The sequence below is a fragment of the Solea solea genome, chromosome 2 (genome assembly GCF_958295425.1).
Source record: "Solea solea chromosome 2, fSolSol10.1, whole genome shotgun sequence".
Taxonomy (NCBI): Eukaryota; Metazoa; Chordata; class Actinopteri; order Pleuronectiformes; family Soleidae; genus Solea; species Solea solea.
In genome coordinates this window covers 21,233,812-21,259,497 of record NC_081135.1, presented here as the reverse complement: position 1 = coordinate 21,259,497, position 25,686 = coordinate 21,233,812, and the positions used below count along the sequence as shown (strand labels likewise).

Sequence of the window (25,686 nt, the reverse complement as noted above, 5' to 3'; positions counted from 1 at the left end):
TATCAAAACCCAGATTAAAACAGTACTAAGACATGGTGGCACTTTAGCACCCTCTACTGATTAGCTGACACTGGTGCAGGCAAGTGTGTGGCGCTCATGAGGCACGTCTGCTCACCTTCTTGTGTGGATGTGGGTGCATGTGAAACCGGCATGTTTCCCACATGCCATTCCCTTTCTCCAGTGTGCTCTGGAGTGGACGCTACCTCCAGCTCTTAATCCTCTGATCAGCATGCCAGGAGAGCCCAGAGGAGCCTGACTGGACCCACGGAGGCGACGCCTGGCTCCAGCTACTTTCTCATATTGTCTCAAAACACTTGAACTGATGCAATGTGGCTTCAGCTTATTGTTGACCAGGGGGTTGAAGTACAAGCAGATCAGCGCACCCCCCCCCCCCCCCCCAAACACACACACCCTTCCAGTCCATCTGCTCCCCATCCATCCAGCCACAGTGACCCTAGTACTAGTAAAGGAGAAACATCACGATTATTTGCATCTGTTGCATTAAGGAATTGTAAACAAAGTAAAAAATATATATCTCGAATACTACTTTTCCTGCTCTGGTGTGTCAGGTTCAAGTTAGTAACAAGACAAAGACCGGGGGGAGTGGAGTGACTTGGGATGTTGAGGGGAGTTGCTTAGCACACAAACAATTAGCACTCATCCCTGCGTAGCTCACTGTGGCCCCCAAATCCCCACATTTGTCCAGACAAATTGGCTGGACCCGGGTCTTGTTTGTCTAGCTCTGCTGGTCTGCTGGAGAGACCTCGAGGGTTAGTGAAGAAGGCCCCTCTTCAAAGAGCACGACTCATGGGAAAGGGAATTTAGACTCACAACACATGTGTGAGACACGTACACCAGTCTTTGTTCAAATGACTGGTTATATTGTGTTTCGGCTTTGTGGCCCTGACAAAACATTCATTGTTTTTCGAATGAAGATATGTTGCATATTATATATTTAACCAACCATGCGAGTATCCGTTTAAATTACCTAATAAAGGACGTTTTATTAGAAAGAGGAAATATTTACTGTAGAAAACCCTATGAAAAGCGTTGTGTGATGTGTTCAAGTGAGAAAAAAAATTCTTGTCAGAAGTGGGATTCGAACCCACGCCTCCATTCGGAGACCAGAAGTCCCATTCACAGGAAGGTTGTACACCTTGAGTCTGGCGCCTTAGACCGCTCGGCCATCCTGACAATGACGCCGAAAGTGCAATTTAGAGCCACTTTGACTGATTATCGGCGATACTTTTTATGATTTAGTTATGTATGATTTTAATAAGTGTGAAATATACACTAATCCAGTTCCACATAGATAAAGACAAATCATTAAAATGACTATTCATATCATAGGTCACCGTGTCCAGACGCGAACAGCGGTGCATATAATCAATCATTTACATGTACATTGATTGCATAGGTAAGTGGTGAATATGAGGCGCGTGATGTTCGTGTGGATTTATTATGGACAATTCATGCATCATTTCTGGGGGGCTTTATTTTGTAGCCTAAATATGCTGAATTCAAATGTAGTGCTCCTCCTGTTTCACAAGATAAATCACAAGAATTGAATTACGTGATCTAATACTCTTGTGCAGCCTTGTGGTTTAATTTGGTTTTGGTTAAAGGCTGCAGAAAACATCCAATCATGGCTGTAAACAATTACCACGTGACAAACCTCAGCCAATCACATCACTAGATTCTAATACGCCTTTCGACCTGAGTGAGACACACAGGAAGCGATGAGAGGAAACTAAAAAGAAGACAAATGGAAAGTTATTTACTCATTCTTTGTGTTCCCCTAAAGTAGCCATTTCAGTTGAAGACGCTCATTTTAAAATGTGTAACTATATTGTTTTATTTGTCAAACATTCTATCATTTTTTCTATACTAGGGATTTTTACTGGTTTCCAATCTCATCTGTTCATTGTGGAATTTGCTACAATGAATATAAGGAGATTATGGACCTCTCTGGACTTTAATCAAATAAGCCTGATCGTGTTTATCCCCTATAAATAGCGATTGAGTTCTCTGTTACTTCGCTTACGGCCATACCAGCCTGAATACGCCCGATCTCGTCTGATCTCGGAAGCTAAGCAGGGTCGGGCCTGGTTAGTACTTGGATGGGAGACCGCCTGGGAATACCAGGTGCTGTAAGCATTTTTACTTCCAGTAGTACGGAGGACGAAACCTGACTTATGTAGAAATAAATACAGAAATAAATAAAGTATTTATGCATTTATTTGTGTATTTCTGTATTTATTTGTGTATTTCTGTATTTATTTCTGTATTTATTTATACATAAGTCAGGTTTCGTCCTCCATAGATATTCCGTTTCTATTTTCTTGTAAAAGTGTTTCCCACAGACGACAAAAATACATCTCAATTTATAACAAAACAGTGATGTCAGAAGTGGGATTCGAACCCACGCCTCCATTCGGAGACCAGAAGTCCCGTTTGTTCAGGAAGGAAGAACCTTGAGTCTGGCGCCTTAGACCACTCGGCCATCCTGACAAGTAGTACTTCGGTCCGAACAATACCGTTTAAAAACATCTATATAGATTGTATTTCATATTTTATTTCATATTGAGATGAAAGCGTCGCGTGTTGTCCACTTGTAAAATGTCATATACGGTCTGTGGTCAACAATGACAAACGTATCCAACAGGGAGCGCTGTATCACGTTTATCATTTACTTCCGGTGGCTATGCGCGTGACGCCCCGCCCACGCTACTACTACATAACCAGCTCCAGTCATTCTTATGAAACAACAAACACCAGACTTTCAAGTTCAAGCTTTCTTTAAACAGCAGATTACAAAACCAGGAGCACCTACTACAGACGAACAGAAGTTACAGCTGCGTGTGTGGAAAATGTCGATTTTCAGGAATACCGTCTGGTTTGTGAAAGGACTCCAGGAGTACACGAAGTGAGTGTCATTTCTGCACATACCTACCAATGTGTAGCAGTCTTCTTCTAGTGTATATGTTTACGTAACATACACCTAATTATGTTTTATGTCCGCGTAAAACTGTTCTATGTTCTAAATATGTTACATGTGCTAGTAACTGGTTAAGTGGTAGTGGTTCCACAGTACTCTAATCTCATCAGATTATCCATTTAATTAAGTTTATCTGCACCCATGAAGCATTACATTTAAGTTATCATATGATGTGATTACATTCATATATCCTACACTTCTGGAAAGCACTGTCTAAAAAAAAAAATCTAAAGCAGTACTATCCATTGTATTTCAATACAATGGGCAGTAAATGGTCATTAAACAGGTAATAAAATGCAAACGTTTTATTTGTGCTACCATCTAAACCCGAATATATTCAACTGTTAATGTAAAAGTAACAGTCAAAGCAGCAATGTTGTCCCTTTTTTTAAGAAGAGTAAAATAGACAGTGTATGATTATTTGATGTACTTCACAAAAGGCCACTTCATTTTATTAACTATTTCATAGGTTGTCACTTGAATGTTATATTGTGTCTGTCTGTAAGCTACACACAAATATGTAATGAAATGATAGAAAGAAAGTGATGAAAATGTTTTAGAATAAAATCGATTTTATCATCAGATCAACAACAATTAGTATGTGCAGGGTGTAAATGAACACAGCGGTGGGTCAGAGCATGTGGTTGTCACTCTGCTCTTTGCTCCTGACAGGAGTGGTTATGAAGCCGCAGCAAAGCATTTTGCTCCAGCAGACCTGGATGTGAACCTGAGTGGGAGGTCCTTCATGATAACAGGTGCCAACAGTGGGATAGGAAAAGCCACAGCACAGGAAATTGCCAACAGAGGTGAGTGAGTTTACGACAGAAGACAACATTCCTACAGCACTACAGGTCATGTCATTGTTATCTGACATTTTAAACAATGTACGAATAAGATATTTAGACCTATTCATGGCCTCATTTACAACCAAAATAAAAAATGGAATATACATATATGTGGTTCTATTCTCTTTTTTTGTAGGAAATATATTAAAGGATCCACTTTTTAAAAAAAAAAAACATTCTCAGTTCACTTGGCCCCATAAGTGTGATTCACTGACCTTTCAGTGAGTTTGTTTCAGTCAGAGATATTTTCAAATAAATGCAGCTACATTTTTATTTACACATATTAAACACACATTATTATCAATTAGGTTGGAGCGCAAGCTTATTTGCCTAACCCTTAGTACTTTTATTGTACCCTTATTATCAAAACAGTTGATAGTGACCCTTTGGTTGTGAACAGATTCTGTATTCTATTTGGCATAAGGTCGTTTGTTTATATTAAACATAAATTTCAAAGTGTACAGGTCCACTATGTCGTAAAATTTGAATGAGTGTAGGTTCAGGAATAATGCTTTAATTGGTTCATTATAAGTAGAAATAAAATCTTTATGGTGATTGAAGTTCCATTTTGTTTGTGCACTCATCTGTTTTGCTTTGGTGTCGCTGTCTTTTGTGCAGGGGGAATTGTTCACTTGGTGTGTCGAAACAAGGGCCGTGCAGAAGCAGCCAAAGAGCAAATTGTAGAACAGAGTAAAAATCAGGTGAGAAATGTGTGGCATGTATTTCTGTAGTTTACATATACACTAAATTAATGTTTGTTGCATTCAAACGATTGTCAAATGAGTTCACACAATGCTGATTAAGTCTATCGGCTCCACATGACTCTCTGGGTTTCTCAGTGTTTGGTTTTTTACATCATGTCTGATGGAGGGAAAGCTGTGCTAGTAAAGTAAGACGGTAGCAAACTTTAGGTTAATGAATTATCTCCTTATGAGTTGAAGGAGTGAAACAAATGTTGAAAGAGAACGGTTGGAATATGGACCTCGAGTTGTACTTTCAAAAAGCTCTACAGACTTACTTGTGTCGTGGTTTATGTCTGGAAGGGTAGTGACACGACCACTGTTTTGGCAGCAGAAGTCACACAGTGGAGCTTTAACCCTAACCCTGTATGTACTAGAGATCATTATTATATATTTTTTAAAAGCACAAAAAGCAAAATAAATCACACACTCTGAATACATTGTTAGTTTAATTTGAGCTTGAAGACGTTCTGCATAAATATGAACCCTGATAAATAAGGATTGTTTTCATTTTGAAATGAAATCATCCGATTGTACAGGAAATGGGTGAGGTAGAAGGAGATGTCATGACATGGTTTGTCCAGTAGAGGGCACTATGTTCATGCACTTGAGGCGTTTTTCTGGGGTTGATTTGAATGGTGTTTATTATGTGATTTCACTGATCTCATTAACTACAAAATAATCCATGTCATTTATTTAATTCCTGTTAGGAATCATCATCACAAAGGCTGTGTGTTTATCAAAAAGCATCAAACACAAATGATTATTAAACTTACTTACTTAGCAATATCAAATTAAATATCAAAATTCCACCAAAATGAAGTCACATATATTTCTAAATGTCATTATGTTTATGTCATATTAGCTATCTGAATGAGATAACGCGTGTGTGTGTGTAATGTAAAGGAGGAAATTGTCAAGCAGTTAATAGATTGGCCTCTCTCTCTCACAATATTTGACCCTGGGAAGTTAGGATGTCCATTTTTAATTCTTCTCTAATGCTTAGAAGATGAGCAGTAAACCAATCTGCACATTATTATTTTTTTTTTACATTATAATTCTTTACAATTGAAAACCTCCTTTTTATTCCCAGAATGTTCACGTCCACATCGTTGACATGTCCAGTGCGAGACAAGTGTGGGAGTTTGCACAGAGCTTCTCACAAAACAACGGGCTTCATGTGCTGGTGCGTATCTGCAGGTCTGCACCGTGTCACCTGTGAACAAACACACTCACACACTCATTATTTCATCATTTAAATCTCTTTGTCGTGTTCATCAGATCAACAATGCCGGCTGCATGGTCAACGACAGAGAGTTAACTGAGGAGGGTCTGGAGAAGAACTTTGCCACAAATACACTTGGTAATGAAAGACACATACTTCTCATTTTAGGTTTTAATCTTTTGTTTTTTTGTTTTTGTTTTAAATCCAAACTGCATATATGACAAATGTAATACTTAAATTCAGGCAGTACAGGAACAATTGGCAAATAAGATTTAATATGTTGTCGAACAAACCTAGATAATGCAGGTCAGTTTTACACCACTGAACTCTGTGGATACTGTATTTCCAGGTACATACATCCTAACCACAGCACTGATGCCTGCACTGAAGAAAGCTGAAGATCCAAGAGTGGTTGGTTGAATTTCAACTGAATAAAATACTCACTGCTAAAATTCTGCCGTCAGATTTGAATATTATAAATCTGAATCCTTGTTAAAAGTGAAAGTAAACATCTGCTCCCGTCTCCTCACAGGTCACCGTGTCGTCAGGCGGCATGCTCACACACAAACTGAACGTGGACGACCTCCAGTTCGAGAAGGGGACGTTCGACGGCACCATGGCCTACGCTCAGAACAAAGTAAAGGATTGCAACCGAAGTGGCGTGCAGAAACTATCGTGGCGTGTATTTTTATGTGTTTATGTTTGATGAAGCATTTTACGTTTATATGTTTTCACTGTAACAGAGACAGCAGGTGATTCTGACGGAGAGATGGGCTTCTCAACACAAAGAGATCCACTTCTCCTCCATGCACCCGGGCTGGGCAGACACACCTGGTAAACAAACACAGTTTGAGTTTGATGAAAGTTTGAGTTTAATTTGTCAAAGACTTAATAATGGCCGTCTTTGAGAAACTGTTACATATATATATTAACATTTTACAAAATCAACTATGTATATATTTAAAAGCTTCGACTAAACAATGCTGTATTAACAAGTATACTGTAAAAAAAAATATGTCTAATAAATAGAAAACAGATGGAACGTCTTTGTGTTGACCATCTGTATGACAAGCAGATGTAACTTGAATGATTTTTCTCTTTGTAGCTGTCCAGTCGTCAATGCCGTCCTTCCACGCTAAGATGCAGTCCAGACTGAGGACAGAGGCCATGGGAGCAGACACGGTGGTGTGGCTCGCTGTGTCTCCAGCTGCCGTGAAGCAGCCAAGTGGACTTTTCTTCCAGGGTCAGAAACCTTTTTGTTTTTTTGTGAAACTCGTGCTATAACTCACATTGACCCCGTTTGTTATATACTGTTTTTCGCAGTGTTGTGTTTGGTCACATCGTGTTTGCATTAAAATGTCTTCCAGATCGTAAAGCAGTGGCGACGCACCTTCCTCTGGCCTGCAGCAGGTCCTCCCCCCAAGAGGAGGAGAAGCTTCAAGCTGTGCTGGAGGAGCTCGCCCTCAAGTTTAAACCCTAATATCTCTGCAGACGCACCAGGCACTCCTCACTAATCTGATGTTTACATCTGTGTCAATACACAAGAGACAGTTCTTGCAGTTGTTTGACATACATATTTAACCATGTCCAGTTAATGCTGTTTACAACTAACAAGAATCTTCCATGGATATTTTGATGATTCATTTTGATGAAAATATGCTTCTGTAGCCACAGTAAACATAAATTACTGCATACTGTATCAGCCTTGGGGAACAGATGCATCAGTGTTGCTTTGAAGTATGTTTATCACACAATTTCTAATTATATTTGAGTGTATTAGAATATGTAGTTCAGTTTCACTAAACTTTTGTAATAAGCGTATGCAACATTTCACAGGTTTGACAGACAAAATATCTAACATAATATAACATCTGTGAATTCTTAAGTAAAAATAAATCTATGAAAAAAATCTAAATTAAATCTAAATATCTAATGCAGATATTTAATTCTTCACAATGCCAACTGTGAAATGACTATCTTTGATTGAGGCCAACATAAAAAAAGAATCTGTGGACCAAACACTAAAGAGGAAACTGGGCACACAAGGTAAAAAAAAACCTAATCCAAGTGGATTCATTTCTCTCTCGTTTAATATGTTATTTATACACACAAGGTTACAGAAATGGTCACCACTGGCCTTAGTTGAATTTATTTAGAGTGCAACAAAGGTTTTGTGGGGATTTTTTTTGTGGAAATAAAAGAAAAAAAGGTCTCCTGTACATCCTGGGTCTTAATACACTTAATATGGACACTGATATTGACACTTTTATATCTTTAAATTTTAGGAGACTTTTCCAGGCAGCAATAATTTAAACCAGCAGCTTATTTGAAACCCAACCCAAAACCCTCAACCAGCACACAATACATGATAAATCCAGTAGAGAAAGAAAAATACATACACTGAAGTTTAGAAGCTTTAGAAGGATACGAGTATAGTCCTTGGACAGATTGGTATCTGTAGGGTCACAATCACACACACTGTTTGCTAAACAACTTAAGTCTCCATCTGATCAATTAAGTACAAAAGTGATAATGGTAGGGGAAAAATAAAGACACAAACATCACATTTTCCTCTTCACAGCATTAGTTTGTAACATACAATTTCACTCCTCGATTCCAGTGCATTGACATATAAATCATTAGTTATGTGACTCTTTGTTCATGATAAGTATGGAAGTGCTGCCTCTGATCCACTCAAAGCTTGTTTTCATAGACAGAAGACGGACGTATGTGAATTGAGTCAAATGATGTGGTCACTTAGATCATGACTTGTCTACTTGAATGACAGGGATCTGCAATCCAATCAGTCTCTGCCAACACTGCATGCATTTACTGCCGTTATGCTCATTAGCACCATCTAGAGGTAAGGAATGCACCAGCTACTACTATGACACACATGCCACCTGCAGGCAATGAGATACAACTACAGATTTTTCTCCCTCTGCTGTTGACGTCTATTTACATGTTTTAAATGTCAATATAATCCACTTTTTAACCTTGAGTTTTTAGATACAGATTGTGTGAAGATCCGTGTGATATAAATATTTGGCAAATAGGCCATATTTTTGGAACGTTAAATCAGAAAACCAAACACAAAGAACATAGTGAACATATCCACATGACTGCATCTGCAAGTCTTAGCTGCTGCTGCTGCTTTCCTGGATGTAGGTGGTGCAGGTCAGAAAGTGCAACAGCCGTGTTCAGACCCTGTGTGAACATCCATCCTGAAAGATCTGATCATAGGTGGACAGTGTATGCTTGCTCACATCTGGCATTCAAATGCATCCTGTGATCACTTTTGATTGAATTGCATTCCTGATAAGCAAATATATACAGACATCTGCGTGGGATTGTGCAGCTGGGTGAATCAAAGCACTACTCACACTGCTGTAACATGACATGACATTTAACCATTAGAAGAAAGAAATCACATGTTGATTAGGGTTTCAATTGTGCCAGTGGTTACAAATAAATCAACATGAGCGCTGATAAGTGTAAAAATACAGTGACACTGCAACGGGTCAGTGGATGCCAGGGCTATAATGTGTCGTGAGGACAGACCGCATACGTGCAAGCTCAGAAATGTGATCATATGTCCACAAACCACCTCCAAATGTGTGTTTTTCGTAATCAGATCTAAGGATGAAACAGGACGCACAAGGAGTGCTCAGACTTGAACTTGGAGCTGTCCACTTGTGACTCAGGATGAACATTAATACAGAGTCTGAATGGGGTCTAAATGTGAATAACCTTTGTAGCCCGAGTTCAAATCTTTCAGTGAGTTTTGGGTCCAGTTCCATGAAGTGCTTCACATCTCAAAAAAAAAAAAAAAAGTCAAGTTTGGTTTGAGAGTAGACTCGTCTGAGACACAGTCGATGAGTTTCCACGGTGAAATGTGGAAAGGAATGCAGGGAAATAAAGTCCATAGTGTGTGTGTGTGTGTGTGTGTGTCCATTGCTTAGAACGTTAAATGCCTCATTGCTTCGCACCAGTACAGACAGACAGACGACAGACACTTAGCACTCTTCACACAAAACAAACACCCACCACTCTCCATAACCTTGTGTCAACCAGGGCCTGTCCTGTTCCCAGGCTCCACTGGCCTGCAGTGTCCTCACTGTGAACATGCAACAGCTTCAGCTTGTTGTTGAGTTACTCTTAAATATTATTGTCCTCACCCCACGTGTGGGTGACGCCGCTAAACATTCACAGTTTGTCAGACAGATCAAGGTCCCGGCTGAACTGTAAGCTTGTCCACAGACCTCAGGACACCACAGGAGTCATGTCCCATAGCTGCAAAGAAACACATGACAATATTACCTTTTCAGAGGCGATATAATATATATATATATATATATATATATAATATCTCTTAAACAACATTAAATTACTGTTTTTATATATTTGTATATATCCACCTGGACTCTACAGAGTTTCTTCATTATTAAAATGTAATTTTGAAATGACTTTATTGCCTGAAAATATTAGAGCTGCAAAATCATTGACATTTAATTTCAACAAGCAGTCACAGCTGGCATGTTAGTTGAGAACAACCTATTCACGCATCAACCAGACACAGAGAAACAGTGCCATCCCCCTCACATTGGGTTTTTGTTCACCTCATCATTGTAAGTCCAGCATTCACTCTCTTTTTTTTTTTCTCTCCACCAATACCTGAGAGAAAGTTCTGCCTCAATAGCTGCTAAATGTGGTTCTTTCTTCAGCAGCTGTGTGTGTCTGTAGAGTATGATGTGTTTTGTATCAGAGCTGACCGAGTTAAGACTCCACCAGAAGGTCTATGTGTGGGTGAAACACAAAACAACAGTGTAGCTTGTTTTAGCGCTGACAGCAGAGCGGACTGTGAACTTTCAGTGGGTTCAACACTACAGATAACGCTTCTGTTTTTCTTTCAAACATAAAAAAAAACAACTTAATTGTGCCTGGGGATGTAGCTGGACAGTGTAGATGCAGTGACAGAGAGCAAAGCTGAAAGTCATCATGACAAATCCCTCTCATCCCCTCTGTGCTGAACTGTGGCAGCTGAGCAGCACTTTCAGTCGCAGACTCATGCCACAGGCCTCAAAGGTGGAAAGTAAAGAATTATATTTAATAAATAATTCAATACATTTAATTTTTTTTTTTTTTTTTAATGTATACAAATAAAAAATGTTGGCCTGAATTTAAAAAAAATCACATCAGAAACTTGTGAATTGGCACTAATTAAGGTGAGAAAGTTAAAGCATTAGTGATCTTTGACCCATTTGGACTGATACATTACATGTTAACATATTTTATTTTGTCAGCCCCTTCATTTATTTAAAACAATTCATGTGAGATTTGTATCCCCTCGTCCTGTCCTGCACGACACAAGAAAGAACCCCAAACTTTTACTCTGAGTACATTTTAAACAAGCTACTTTTTTACTTTAACTTGAGTACATTTTTAGACCGGTACTTTCACTTGTACTTAAGTAAAATTTGACCAAAATAGTGGTACTTTTACTTGAGTAGAATATTTGAGTACCCTTTCCCTTACCCTGCAGTGATTCATGTAGAATTTCTTTAAAACATTTTAGCAGTTTAATCCAGCCTTATATTCATCCCTTGACAAAGACTGAACCCACTACATGTTTTGTGTGCACTTTCTTGTCTAATCTGAGAATGGGAGGAAATAAAACAGTTTGTTCCCAGACCTTGATAACCTTGTCAGTTCCAGAGGTGAGCAGGTTTCCTGTGGTGGGCTCATAGTGCATGTAAACGATGTTGTGCTTGCTGTCGTGGAAGGTGGCTGTGGGCGCGCGACTGAAACACACAAGGGAAATGGCCGTTACTTCACTGAGTGAGCGCCGAGGAAAGTGGGAGCACAAAGGTTCAGTCTGTGACAACAACAGAGGCCGATTGTTACTCACTCATCGTCAGTGATGGACTCATAGCAGCTGTCACACACGCGCACCTCGAACTCGAAGCCCATGAGGGGAATGGTGGAGCGCTTGGACGAACACTTGCCGCACACTGCTTGGCCACACTTCCTACAGTGGTGCTAAGAAACACAGGGGGGTTAGGTGAAAGTTAATTGTCCAAAAAGTGCAAAAAGTGGAAAACTGCTCCACATATAAAACAAGATGTGAATTACAAATACAAACGACAGTAAAAGTTAGATAGCTTGGAATTCAATTACACTCAGTTTCACAATTTTAAACTATTCAACTGGATGTGGTACAAAAGATTTCCTGAGGGAATCTTTTGTGGATCATGCGAGAAAATGCATTCCAGAAGAAAGCAGTTCAATTTTGGAGTGTAGTGGATGAGACAAATCACTTGTAACGTCTTTCTGATTTCACAGAATTCACCTGTCATATAGCTGCATTTGTGGTTTTCTTTAGAATCTCATCTGCTGTATTGACCATTCGGGATAGTTTAGTTTCACACCTGACATGCAACTGTATAGTCCTTTAATTTCTTAGGGAGGTATAACTTCTACATCGTAAAAACATAATCCATGTTATTTGTAAAATCAAGGGGGTTGTCTATATAGGGACATAACCATGTAAAATGTCTCACCTTTTCATCAAGGTGCTATATAATTATGAGCTGACATAAACTGAGGGGACCTCAGACAAAACTGTTGCAGCAGCTCGAAGACCAAAGGAAAAGTCAATTTCCAAGTCGGACTTGACTTGAGGACTCCACAGTCATCTCTAAGTCCGAAACTTTGGGTTTTAAGTTTCAAACAAATGATTGTGCACCTTCATCAAATTAAATTCCTTCTTTATTTCCAAACTGACCTTCATAGTACATCAACTTTACATTGCAAATAGAAATATACGACAGACTCCGATGATGGAATTTCAGTTTTCCAGTTTGTCATTTCTAAAATCCCATAAAAGCTGATTTACTGCAGTGATTGGACAGGATAATGCATTTATGAAATGCATTATCCTATCCAATCAGTAAATCAGCTTATATCAGCTTATATTTTTATAAAAATATAAAATGGTATAAAATATAAAAGGGTACAATTTAATAAGAGGCACAAGTCATGTTGTATTTAAATACAAAAATGATCAGATTCATGACACAAGTCTGACTGAAGTCCAGTTTTGTAATTTTGCTGTTTTTGTTTGTATAATAATAATAATAATAATAATAATAATAATATTATGATAACTGCTTATAGTGCTATCTTTTAAACCTGGAACCTTTTCATGTGCGTAGTGCAGAAAGAAAAATCAGTCTCGTATTTACTTCTCGCTAGAGAACATTACTGAAAATTGCTATACAGTGGGAAAATGGCTGTTACAAAACCCAGTAACTACTCACACACACACACACACACACACACACACACACACACACATATATATATATATAAAAAATTAACTAATACATGGAGCTGCATTTGTGATGGAGGTAATAAAACAGCTGCAGGATGTCTGCTTGCCATTTGTGTTTGCAGGAAAGTTGTAGCTCGTATCTCAACTATACTGGTATTATTTTGTGTGCCAGTTTTCACGATTAGGCATTTTGACATACAAATGAATAATAAAAAAAAAAGGATTAGATTATTAGAACTACATGTGTGTCCTACCTGCCGTAGGCCGATCTTCTTACTGTCCCACATCTGTTTGAAGTTCCAGAAGAAAGGCTGCTCACACTTTTGACAAGAGTCACTGTCCAGCCACTCTGGAGTCTGTGCAAAGACAAATTCATTATTCACTTATTCTGTTTTAAAATTCTACTAGTTAAAATATAGAACAGCAAATATTCAGTTAAAACACAATTTTCCACCAAATGTTTTAGACCTGGATTAAAAGTACAAAGCTAGAAATGATAACAAAATATAGTATAGTGGAACACAGAGGTGATTAAAGGTTTACTTAATTTACTACCAAATAAATTAAAGACATTGTTTTCAGAGAGACAAGTGGGATATAATTTAAGAGGAAAACTAAATTTAAAAACGCAATTTGCCAGGACAAATCTAAAAAGAATGTGTGCGTTTCAATCTCGGGGGTTAAATTATGGAACAGATAAATTAAAGCAGAGTAAAAAAAACATAAATCAGTTTAAAAGATTATACAAAATCCAAATGTTAAGTAACAGATTCTAGTACTGGAGTCAGCTGCTGATAAAAACAGGACACTTGTGTCTACACAACCTAACATCAACAGTCTGACTCTCCATGCTGCTGTCACTGTCAGCAGGCAGTGAGTCACTGTGACCTGCCAACACAGAAACGGCAGCTCTGCTAAATCGCGGAACGCACAAACTGGTCGGCAGGTTTGGCGATAACATGGGTTTCTGCACAACAATAAACTCCATATTTGCCACACAAACATGAGAATGGTATCATTCTCACAGACAGAGCATTGTATTTGAAACAGATTCCTGTATATCAGGATGAAATTAATATTTTTAACCTCTTTGCATTTGATGTCACCACAGCACATGCTGAGAACACCACACAGAAGATAGTAATCACAGTCAAGTAGCTGTGACCCGCTGAGTCTTTCTGGATGCTGATGAAATAGGATATGGGCTATCCTGACAAGTCTGTGTTGGCTCTGTATTTAGTGACTTTATGGATTTTTGTCCATGATACTACAGACAATAAAAGTAACAAACAAACCCAGGAAACGGAAAATTAGGAATTAAATGACTGTTACCACTTCCTGCCTGACATTTCTTTCACTAAATCCCAAAGGTTTAATGATTTTTCTAGTGAACATCCTTCCCTGCATAACCATCAGCACAGAAGGAGGTTAAGTTTGAAAGCTATGAGGGACTGTTTGGGGAACAACAGCGATGGTTTTACTGTAACACGCCTTCAGGGACCTCAGCGTCAACAAAACCAATGAGTCAGAAAATAAAATTGTAATGAGAATTTGGGCCAAACAACAGAGACTGAGGCGTGGCAGACGCTGAGGTAGAAAGAAAGTGAGTCTGGGTAAATAAAGATGCAATCAAGTCCTAACCATCTGTGGCAGAGAACTGAGGGAGAGGAGACAATGCAAGGGTGAAAGTAAACAGAGCGTCTGTGTTTGTAGGAGAGAAAGGAACCTTCTGCTAATATGTTGATTATCTGTGGAATTTGGGAAGATTTATACCAGGGCAGGAGGGAAAACAAATACCAGATACAAAGATCTACATCACAGTGATGTAGTGTGTGTATTGTGCATGTAAGTGCACATATGCAAGTCTTTCATCTTGATGTGTCATAAATGGACAAAATGGACGGCCTTACGAATGGCCTTACGAATTGAAAAGTGAAGCCTAGGAAGTACAACAAAAGTGGTACACAGTCTATGATATAAGTGTGTGTTTGTGTTTGTGTTTGGGTTGATGTTACGCTCCGTCACCTCTTGTCTTGTTACGTCCATGTTCCAGATGACGATGCCTCCATCTGAGCTGCAGGAGATGAGCTGACGGGTGTGTGAGGCGTAGCACAAGCCCTGAACCTTGTCACTGTGGGAGCAATGCACGCACATAAATAAGCAAATGCTAGAATAAAAAGTACATCACAGCGATGATGTCCCAGACCATCCACCTTTTAAAAATTCACCTCAGTATATTTCACCCTGCACTCTTTGACTCTACATCAGCTTTTTCTTGATCTATACAATATGGCACATATCTGAATTGAAATAGCAGCTAATTTAATTATTATTATTGTCATTATAATTTAGTTAACAAATAATTCAGATACATTTCTGATCAAATGTATTTTATCCGAAAATGACATTAAAGAGTAAAAAAAAGGCTGATCAAAAGTAAGCAATCTAAACATTTCTTAAGGTAAGTTTAGTCCATTGATCAAGTCAAATGACTGCTTTCTGATTAATATAAACATTAAATATACCCTGGAAGAATACAAACAATAAAAATCAATAAAAAGAGAGAAACATTTAACAGTTTGTGATTCTTACTTGTGTCCTTGCAGTTCAATGGCAGTGCCTTTGCGCCCTCCGATGTCCCACATGATGATGGAGTGGTCTGAGCTGCCAGAGAAAAGCACCCTCTGGACCGGGTCCCAGCACAGTGCAGTCACATTACCTGGGTCATTTGCACACACACGCACCCACACCCACACACACACACACACACACACACACACACACACACACAAATAGTGAATCAAACATATCGGTAAAAGTCACATGCTAAACACAAAGGTCAAACAAGAGGGGGAAACTATCAATCAGACAAAGGTGAGACTCATGTCATGTAGATTAAAATCCTATTTCTTATACTGCTTTTCTCATACTGTAATGGCAGCAAATGAATATCAGATTCTTACAAAAGTGCTTCCATAGTGGTCACAAACTCAACTGAGTCTTTTCATCCTTCAACTACACCCATCACAACTCAATCTAGTTACTTTAAGCACTTCCTGATTAAGGTTAAAGTAGATTCACATGACAGTAGGGACAAATTATTGTCTTGAACATTAAAACCATTAAGGACTTAGTCCTTCTTAATAAATGTGCAACCTGCCAGAGGACCACAAATCTTAACAACAAAAATAGTGCCATTTATTGCAAAATGAATACCGTCACTGAGGTTTTCAACTTAAAAAGTAATAAGTAAAAAACAGAATTAAAATTGACATACTAAAACCATACTAACTACTTGATTAGTGTGTCTTGTTTTTTTATGGATTAATGTTCTTATCAATCATGTGATTGTTTAGTGTATAAAATGCCAGAGAATATTAATTTACTTTTAGTAAATTTTTTTGCTATAAAGTTAAATACTATGAGATATTCGGCGATTGACAATTTGTACATATGTGTGTATATATACCAGTGTGTCCTTTGAAGGTGGTGACGAGACTGCAGTTGTCCTGCTCCAGCTTCAGGATGGTCACCTGACCTGACTGGTCCCCTACAAAGGCATGTCTGGTCTCCACATCAAATCTGGTTTAACATAGTGGTCAAAGAAGCAGAAGTAGTCCAGTTGCACACAGCACAGAGTCATTAATTATTCTATTTTAAACCAAATACAGATTGATCACACCCTGTGGCTACAGATTTCGCAAAATGAAACTCTATACTGCTGAGTAAAACCCACAACTAACAAGAACTATGACATGGAATGTGTCAAAGTTTACAGTGCAGCAGCAAAGGAATGTCACTGCATCATTGAATGCCTCTTAGCTCTTTCACAGGAAATTCAGTCAGACTTCTTATCTGATCAGTTTAAGTCACTACAGACCAAAGTCAAAGTCCTTACAACACCACTGTGTTACTAATGTGCAAAACAATAACTGAAAAATAACAACCTTATTATTCTTACCAGTCAAATAAACAACAACAATACAAATCAAAGACTGACATTTAATTTTCAATTTTAATTCCAATCTCTCTGGAAACACAAACTGGTATTTGCCTTGATTAAACATTATGTTTTGGGAATCATGAACAGCATGTTTTCCTTCACTACTGTGAATTGTTGTGCAAATATGACATGTTAAAGCTAACCTTTGCCCAAGCACGCAGAATTTATTGATACAAAAAAAGCCCCACAAGGCTATTGCCACTGCACTGCACTGCACTGCACTGCACTAACCCTGGAAGCAAAGCTGTCAGTTTCTTAAGGCTTTGTGAGACACATTGGCTTAATTTGCATCACATGTCATAATCTGTCTATCTTACACTTGAACAGATTTAAGAGGATCCATACGTAGTAAATTCATACACAGCATACATACATACATACATACATACATACATACATACATACATATATATATATATATATATATATATATATATATATATGCAGCCATTTTTACGTATACAAGTTTCCTATATTTTTCGGATGTGTTCCAATAACATAAAAAAAAAAATTGGTCTTTATAGAATTTCTTAAACAACAAATCTAATGGTGGCCTAAGACACACATGTACACACTATCTCATGCTGCACTCCTGCATTTCATGCTGGACAAACCAGACAGGTTAGCATGGTGAGCCTAGCAGGCCTAATGGCAGCCTCATTGGTATGGATCAGTGACGCTGCTGAGCCCTCACAGCCTTTCATCTGGCCATTACAGAAACCAACTTGGCCCGTTTCCTTGACAACAGCATGACTGATACCTATTGTTAGCCCTTCCCAGCAGTAAGACACTAACTGGAATCTAATCTCAATTGTCCTGTTTTATGTTGCTATGACCTTAAAATAGGATTGTGAGCGTGATTTTCCCAAGCAAACCACCAAAGATGGCTCATCACGTGCCACTTGGTTAGGTCTACTCCATTCAGAAGCAAGTCATCTGTCAGCACCAAACTTGTCTGCAAACAGACAAACAGGGGAGAATAGCCAGTAGCAAGGACATTAAAGGATACTGTAGTCCAGAGACCCAGGCGGAGGTGCGATATGTCCCCTGCTGCTGGCCGCTCTCCGAGCAGTGCCAGGTGAAGTTTTTGTCCTGGCCGGTGCTCAGGAGCCACTCCATCTCCAACACAAACAGCACTACTGTAACTCTGCCCTGATGGGCTGCACAAACACAAAAACAAAATCATCAGGTTCAGGCCAGATATCGGGCAAGATGATACCATCAATTTCAAAGCAGAGGAATGGTACTTCAGTGAGAACTGAGGTTAAGGTTTTAGAGAAACTGACTGATGAAGAGATTTTAGAATAGTGCAGCAATATTTTCAGCCACATACTCAACTACGAATATCACTCCACACTCAACAATGAACCAGTTATTCCTCTGTGCATTCATATCATAAAAAAAACATCTTCTGTAGCCGAGGCAGTAAATGCGATGTGGAGAGATCGATCGTAGATGCTCTGGTCAAGTTATTTCTGAGTGAGTTACACCACAAGGAAAGAAATGAATTATGAACACTGCCCGAGAGAAAACACTTCTCAGTCTGCAGTTTTTAAACCATAAAAACACGCAGCAGAAAAGGCTTCATAAGCGAGCAACCATCCTGAAACTGCCTCAGTTATATTGCATTGCATAATAATGTAAAATAATACAGTCCAGAGATTTCAGAGGATTGCTGATATTAAAGAAAATAAAGTCTAAAGATTTTTGAAATAAGGTTTTAAAGTGTGTGTGAGATCAAAGTCAAAGATCAGGTCCGGTTAAAGTTAAACTACTAAGAAAGTATACATGATACAGACTGAAGTTATTGTTCGTTAAATTGAGTATTTTAACAAGTATCTTGAACATGAGCTTTGTGTTTAATGCATTTTACTCATCAGATATTCATATGAGAAATGTCCAGCACTACTTTACATGTTTTATTGCTCCGACTGTTTGTCAATATGAATGCTGGAGAGTTTTGGTCTGACCACTGCTAAGACTAAACTAAAAGGCTCAAAAACCAATAGGTCTGATCAATACTGTTTAGCCAACATGACAATAATACAACTACACTCAAATGAACACACCAAGCTTCAAAATAAACTGACAATGGTATCTTTCAGGTTCAGTTTCTTGTAAGTGACACTAAACCCCATACGTACGTACACACACACACACACACACACAAACTTCCTCTCTCACCCTGGTAGGTACGTGCTGGGGTGATTTTGTTGTAGTCTTCAGACAGGATGAACTCCTGAAAGACACAATGGAGAGATAAATGACTGGGGTCAGGACAAAAGTTTCCAAGTTAATCTATGTATTTGCTATCGAAATACTTGAACATTTCTATCCAGTGTTTCAAACCAAACACAAAACTTCTGAGACGTGTTGCTTTGATTGCTTAGCTGTTCAAAAAGTCTTTTAAAAAAGCAGAAGTTAAAAGTTAAAAAGTTAAAATGTAATCATATTTACAGAGTGCATTTTTTTAAGAGCTCATAAGCAAATGGCAGAGGTGAGGTAAAAATAAACTACAGGCCTGAGCAAAGGCCAGCAAAAGAAAAAGGGGGAAAAAAACAGAACAGCTCATTTCTAACTGTGATTTTCTCTAAGGCCACCACCCATAATAAAATACTTCATTGCCTTTAAGAACAATCCTTCAAAAATAGAGGTTGTCCTGGGAAAATACTTCTTATCTGTACTACTTTTCTGACTCTTGCAACTTGATCCAAACCAAACAATAACCAGTAAATATTTCAACAAAACCCAAAGGAGGACTGTGGAAAAAGTCATCTCTTTGAACTGACTGGGCTCCCAGATAGCAAACTTTTTGTGGCCCGGATCCAACTCAACACCTGACACTTTCATCTGGCCCACAAAGCAAGTGGAATGATGGAACAGCATCACCACATGTCACATGGCAATTGTTCTACATCTTTGAAAGAGGTGGCCCACATTTGTCTGAAAATATTCGGGACATATTTATCATTTATGACATGGCCCACTTTAGTATAACATCCAGATTACATATTGCCAAGAGGACTGTATATTTGCCCACATTTGTTTAAGGATATTTGGACCACATTCACAATTTCACATGAGGCCCAATTTGGCTCATACCCATTTTGTCATGGTCAGATAAAAAGCCGGCAGAGCCATATCATTTCCAGAAGGGGCCAACATATGGATGCTATCACTGTGTCACCACCGTTTTAAAGTCTTGCTATTGTGTTGTTGGTCTTTTAATCAAAAACTAGTGCAGTCCACATCTTGAGCCACAAATGATTCAGCATCACATGCATGGCAACTTGGTTTGCATATACATTGCCTTGGAAATTATATTAGTAGCACCAGCAGTGACTCTCTAGGACTAGCAATATTCTAAAGTATTTTCTTTGGTTGTGTAATTGTTTTTTCACAATCTTTATTCAGATATGTTTTTATTTTTCAAATACTTTCTTATATGCACCTGCAATATGTCCCCTTATGATTGACATTAAAATCATTTCAGAGCAAAGACATCAAAAAACATTTGTTTGTTTTTTTTCTAAACAAAAGTGCAACATTTGAGACAACCTCTACATACGATAAAAGATGACTTAACAGAGATTTCCTTTCTCGCAAAGTTCCAGCTCACAGTGACCTGACAAAAATCTCATTCCAACTGAACAAACACACTCACCAGAAACATTTCTGTTGCTGCCTCAGAGCTGCTGACAGTTTATCCAAAATACACAGAATATAAGCAGCTTTCCGTTTCAACAGTCAAAAGGTAGATGACAATAATAAACCATTTCCAGCAAAACAGTAAGAACAGTGAACACCCCTCAGCTGAGTGAGAAGGAGGAAAAGTCAGAGGGGAAGCAGGTTGTTGGTTAAACTTACACAAATACTTCCAGTGTCCATTCCCACTGACAGCCTTCTGGTTTCTGGGTTAAAGGACATACAGGAGCATGAGGCTGCAGACATAAAAACACACACACACAAGAATAATAGTGAACAGCGGATGTGTATGTGCCTGAAAATGAACCATTCTAAACTGCTAAGTTTAACAAACCAGCTATTTATAGCTATCTTATCATCTTATCATATCATATTATATAATAATGCATGTGAATAATTTGAGCTCAGCAACACAAATATTCACAGCTTCCAAATGTCACACATGGACAGTATTATACTGTCCACTTCCCTCTGGACTAATTGCTAGGCACACAAAACAACTGTAGTTTACTGTCAACACCGTTTAGGTCTTTAAATGAATACATGTCTTTTGCATTTTATTTGTCCTTGGAGCATAATTTATTATTATTTCCTCTAATTTCTTTTCTCATCTGGTTGATTTAAACAATATCTCATTTAAAAGAAAATTCTTTACTAATTGTATTTTTGTAGAGCATACAATAAACATAAATGGCAGCAAAAGAGCTTCTTGACAAAATTATCTTATTATTATCTAATATTTTGCAAATCTATAGTGTCATCATCATGCATCATACACATAGAGCAACAATATATTTTCATTTTTGAAAGGTTCAGTGCATGACTAAAGAACTAACTTTCCCACTTTGTACTGCAAATGTTTTGCACTATGTATGTAACATAGTGCAAAATAATGCATTATAGATCATATAAGTGGAACAATAAACTATTTTGGATGCTAGCTTGTTGGACATTGAGAGCACCCAAAAATGTGGGAACAATGTCTCTGTAATTTGCTTTAATCTCAGTGTTCCCAGCAAATAAGGCTTCTGTGGAAAAAAAATGCATACTTGATGAGGCACCAGCTCAAAATCATTTCATGTATATCCGTCACATCATTCAGATAAAAATAATAATAACAACAAATAAATACTGAATGCTATACCTGTCAAAGAAAAATCTAAAATGTTTCACAACATTTTTATGGGACTGTATGAAACCTCTGCTGCTATGACTATAAGCTACAGATTTTGCTGATGTTAGCAAAGGATTTCCTTCAGTTGCACAATTGGAAAGAAACAAGGACAGACAGTGTCACAGACATGCAGCACTGCAGTTCTTTAGAGAGAACAGTGGATGATCATGCACATTAAACACTAAGTCTAATATGCAAGAGCAAATCAAAACAGGAAGTAAATGGAAGTAAATGTCAAAACATTTACATATGTATACATATTCATGGCTTTTACATTTACTGTATTGAGTGTGTCTGAACTGAGAGCAAAAGGCTAGTATTAATCAAAAACAAATAGTAAGCAAGAATACTTACATGTCATTGTGTAGTAGACGCTGGGCCAGTACTGACCACTGTCTCTCTTCAGCCATACTCGAATCGCCCTGTGGGGTAAAAAACAATTTTAGCTGTGTGCTACATGTGTGGCCATAAAGCCCATTACATGTGTGGTCACCACTCCATAATAAACTCCCTTTCCCAGTTTGTAGAGTGCAGTTCGTCTGGTTTTTAACAGCTATCCACAACAAATCATAGATTTACATCTGAAATGTTCTCAGAGATAACTGCACAGGACTGCTATTGTTAGTAAATAGTCCTGTGTGTGGTTCAAACAGTGAATACATGAGTAACAACGTATAAGTTATAAAATATGAGTTAATATAAAATTACCCAGGCATTACAGGACACATTTGCATATAGGTACTACCTAGCCACATATTACTGCTTAAATATTTTATCAGCCAATCACATGGCACCAAATCTTAGAATGGAGAAGGAGGGGTGATTTAAGTGACTATGGACATGATCCATAGCGATTTTCACACATAAACATCCCTACAGTTTCAGAGCTTCAGTGGTTAGTTCTCCATCTCTAAAATATCCCTTCCAGCACACACACACAGGTAAAGCTAGCCTGGTTAAGACACTGTACTGACATCCATTGATTTGAGTAACCTAAGTAAAACCTCTCCCTTAACCATAACCAGTTAATGACTAACACAATCCACATCTTAACTCTCACTTCTGAGGTCCTGCCTCATTGTGACTGAGAATAATGAGGACACATGGCCCCTTTGAAAGCATCTGTTTCTAACAGTAAAATTCCACAGGATGCAACAAAAACAAAACATAGACACACACACAAAGGTAAGTGGAACAAATACCTCTATTATTAAACGAGAGCCTCATTTCTGAGGTCCTGCCTCATTGTGACTGAGAATGAGGACAACATTTGATGGTCCCTGTGAAAATGTCTGTTTGTAACAGTAAAGGTCCCCAGGATCCCCCGTACACACACAGGTAAGTGGAAAAACTGGAATACTCGGATGAAACGATATGTGACCCCAATGTTTAAAAATGACACAACACACGAACAAGCCAAACAGCAATACAAGTGTCACTCTTTTTGAATTGGTTGATTATTTTTTTTGGTACCTAGCATGCTAGTAACTATTAAATATATACATGTATATAGAGACATACACATGATACACGTAAAATGTGCTCAGGCGCCTGTCACTTGACTCTTTTACAAGCAACGGCTTTGCAACCGTACATCCAGCTCTACCAGTGACCGATCCGAGAACGGTTGTAAGCACTGGATTTAATCGGCATTTAAAAATTACCTGTCCTCAGACACGCTAATAACGCCGTCTTCCTTGGGGATGATAACCGCCGCGCTCACAATGTCTTGAAAAGCCTCGATTTTGCTTAGCAGACATGGCTTCCGAGCCTGCGGTTGGGGCTGAATTTCTGCCGCCATGGCTTGGTGGTGCACGAACCTCCGAGTACGACCCTATCTCCGGGAAACATAACCCACCTCGGCTCTGTCCGACGGTGGAGCTTTGGCCGGTGTTGTTGCTAAGCTAAGCTAAACTGTCAGACCAGCAGCTCGCTCTCGCTCTCGCTCTCTCACATACACAAACCGTGTTGTGACGGCTGCTGCCCACTGCTGTCAGTTAACACACACACACCCACACAAATAACACATGTGTTTCACTATTCTTGTTAGGATTCTGCATTGACTTCCGTTCATTTAGACAGCCGAACGAGAACTTTTTAATTGTTGCCTAAACCTAAGCCCAACCTAACCACAATTCAGACTTAGCCCTCAGAAATTAGGTCATTAGGCTTTCGTCCTAATGGACAAAAAAAATGTGCGCCACAGCTCCCTCTACAGGTCAGCCTCATTACCTGCAGGTTCTAGTCCCTGAGGCCTGAGTGCTAGCTTGAATCATTTGTATAAACTAAACCGTTGGTCTAGTTTGTGAAAGAGGTGTTGTACATAAATGAAATATTATGTGTTACCAGTGCTCTCCATGTGTGCTATAATGAAAAGTATGAACCCAAGATGATCATGTTTCATGTCAAGATTGTCGTTCTTGTTATTATTGTAAGGCATGTAAAGCTAAATCAATCAGTCACAATCACATGGTAGAGTACATGGTGCTTCAAAAGAAGTTTACTAGTTGATACAAACGCCCTAAACATCAGAAATGTCTTTATCAGTGATGTGGGGATGTTTTTATTACATGATACTTAGACTTCATTTTAATGTGGAAAATATTATAGCAGGACCAAAAGCATTCTTTGTTCCTTAAAAACACAATTCACAGGACAAAGATAATCAGTTATGACAGAACCAGTTAACAGATTAAATCTGGAACTTATTTAATGTGGTGTAATCAATATGGCACAGTCTTTAGTTTTCAGTGCTTTTATGTTGAAGGTAAATAACCTGAAGTGTATTCATGGTTATTTTGGTAACTTTACTAATAGTCACTGAAGTGCCTAAGATAGTAACAGTAGATGCCCTTTCATAGTAGTAAAGTGTCTTTAGACAACACAAAGCCACTGTTTCCAAATATCACTTTCATAATAAAACCACATTGACAGCCCGTGTGCTATTTTTGGCAAAGTTTTGATCAAAGTAGTATGTTTTTGTGAAATATTTAATACTGTTACAGTCATATTACAGTATTATTTATGAAGGTGACAAAGTGTTGTGAGTCAATGTCAACAAACACAACAATATGACAAGACACTTCAACTACTTCATGTTTACAATAAGTAATGAATATAGTAGTATTAGTGGTGTATTGTTCTAGTACCACAAATGGAAATACTGGTATTCCAAATTAGTTCTTAATGGTCAGAAAAACATTTCAAGATGTTACACTGAGTTGTACATTTGAACAGATATGTGTGCACAAAATAAATAATTGATGAATCAATAAAATAACTGATATGTTAATTTATGACAGTTTATGACATCATACTGTGAATGCAAACAGGTCTACAACTGCTGCATATTAATAATAATAATTTTATTCTGAAAAACATGTCAGTTTTAGACCGGAAAATGAACTGTTGTGTGTGCCTTGCCACAGAGAACTCTTGTCAAACAAGACGCAGTCGAGTCGACCTTCCCCCTCTTTCCTATCACCAGCTGCCGGATGGTTCTTCTTATTTTGCGGAAGTGATGATATAAAGGAGCAACATTTTGTAAATTGTATTACACAGATGTGCACGTCTGGTTGAGCGTCTTGTGGCAGGCATTACAAATCTGTCAGGATGTTGTGTCGTTGGTGATTAACTGATAGAATTCTCAAGAGTGTCGGTTGA

The 25,686-nt window shown here is 38.3% G+C and overlaps 2 protein-coding genes and 3 non-coding genes across 5 annotated transcripts; 2 read left to right on the top strand and 3 right to left on the bottom strand.

Moving 5' to 3' along the window:
• Positions 1 to 1,084: 1,084 nt before the first annotated feature.
• On the bottom strand, positions 1,085 to 1,194 carry trnal-caa (transfer RNA leucine (anticodon CAA)). Its single transcript has 2 exons — positions 1,157 to 1,194; positions 1,085 to 1,130 (listed from the first exon to the last, which is right to left on the bottom strand). It is a non-coding gene; the product is annotated as a tRNA-Leu (tRNA).
• Positions 1,195 to 2,038: 844 nt separating this feature from the next.
• On the top strand, positions 2,039 to 2,157 carry LOC131455672 (5S ribosomal RNA). Its single transcript, XR_009239821.1, has one exon. It is a non-coding gene; the product is annotated as a 5S ribosomal RNA (ribosomal RNA).
• Positions 2,158 to 2,401: 244 nt separating this feature from the next.
• trnal-caa (transfer RNA leucine (anticodon CAA)) lies at positions 2,402 to 2,511 on the bottom strand. The gene is made up of 2 exons: positions 2,474 to 2,511; positions 2,402 to 2,447 (listed from the first exon to the last, which is right to left on the bottom strand). It is a non-coding gene; the product is annotated as a tRNA-Leu (tRNA).
• Positions 2,512 to 2,700: 189 nt separating this feature from the next.
• Positions 2,701 to 7,436, top strand: dhrs12 (dehydrogenase/reductase (SDR family) member 12). Its single transcript, XM_058622407.1, has 10 exons — positions 2,701 to 2,926; positions 3,671 to 3,804; positions 4,462 to 4,544; positions 5,677 to 5,769; positions 5,865 to 5,946; positions 6,158 to 6,219; positions 6,341 to 6,445; positions 6,552 to 6,642; positions 6,914 to 7,051; positions 7,176 to 7,436. Exons 1-10 carry the CDS (start codon positions 2,760 to 2,762, stop codon positions 7,286 to 7,288), a joined length of 1,068 nt encoding a protein of 355 aa, XP_058478390.1. The 5' UTR covers positions 2,701 to 2,759; the 3' UTR covers positions 7,289 to 7,436.
• A 444-nt stretch (positions 7,437 to 7,880) lies between these two features.
• On the bottom strand, positions 7,881 to 24,178 carry wdfy2 (WD repeat and FYVE domain containing 2). Its single transcript, XM_058622406.1, has 12 exons — positions 23,688 to 24,178; positions 22,378 to 22,445; positions 21,012 to 21,085; positions 19,329 to 19,383; positions 18,154 to 18,304; positions 16,611 to 16,723; positions 15,734 to 15,860; positions 15,167 to 15,272; positions 13,396 to 13,497; positions 11,717 to 11,847; positions 11,501 to 11,609; positions 7,881 to 10,101 (listed from the first exon to the last, which is right to left on the bottom strand). Exons 1-12 carry the CDS (start codon positions 23,822 to 23,824, stop codon positions 10,072 to 10,074), a joined length of 1,203 nt encoding a protein of 400 aa, XP_058478389.1. The 5' UTR covers positions 23,825 to 24,178; the 3' UTR covers positions 7,881 to 10,071.
• Positions 24,179 to 25,686: the final 1,508 nt, after the last annotated feature.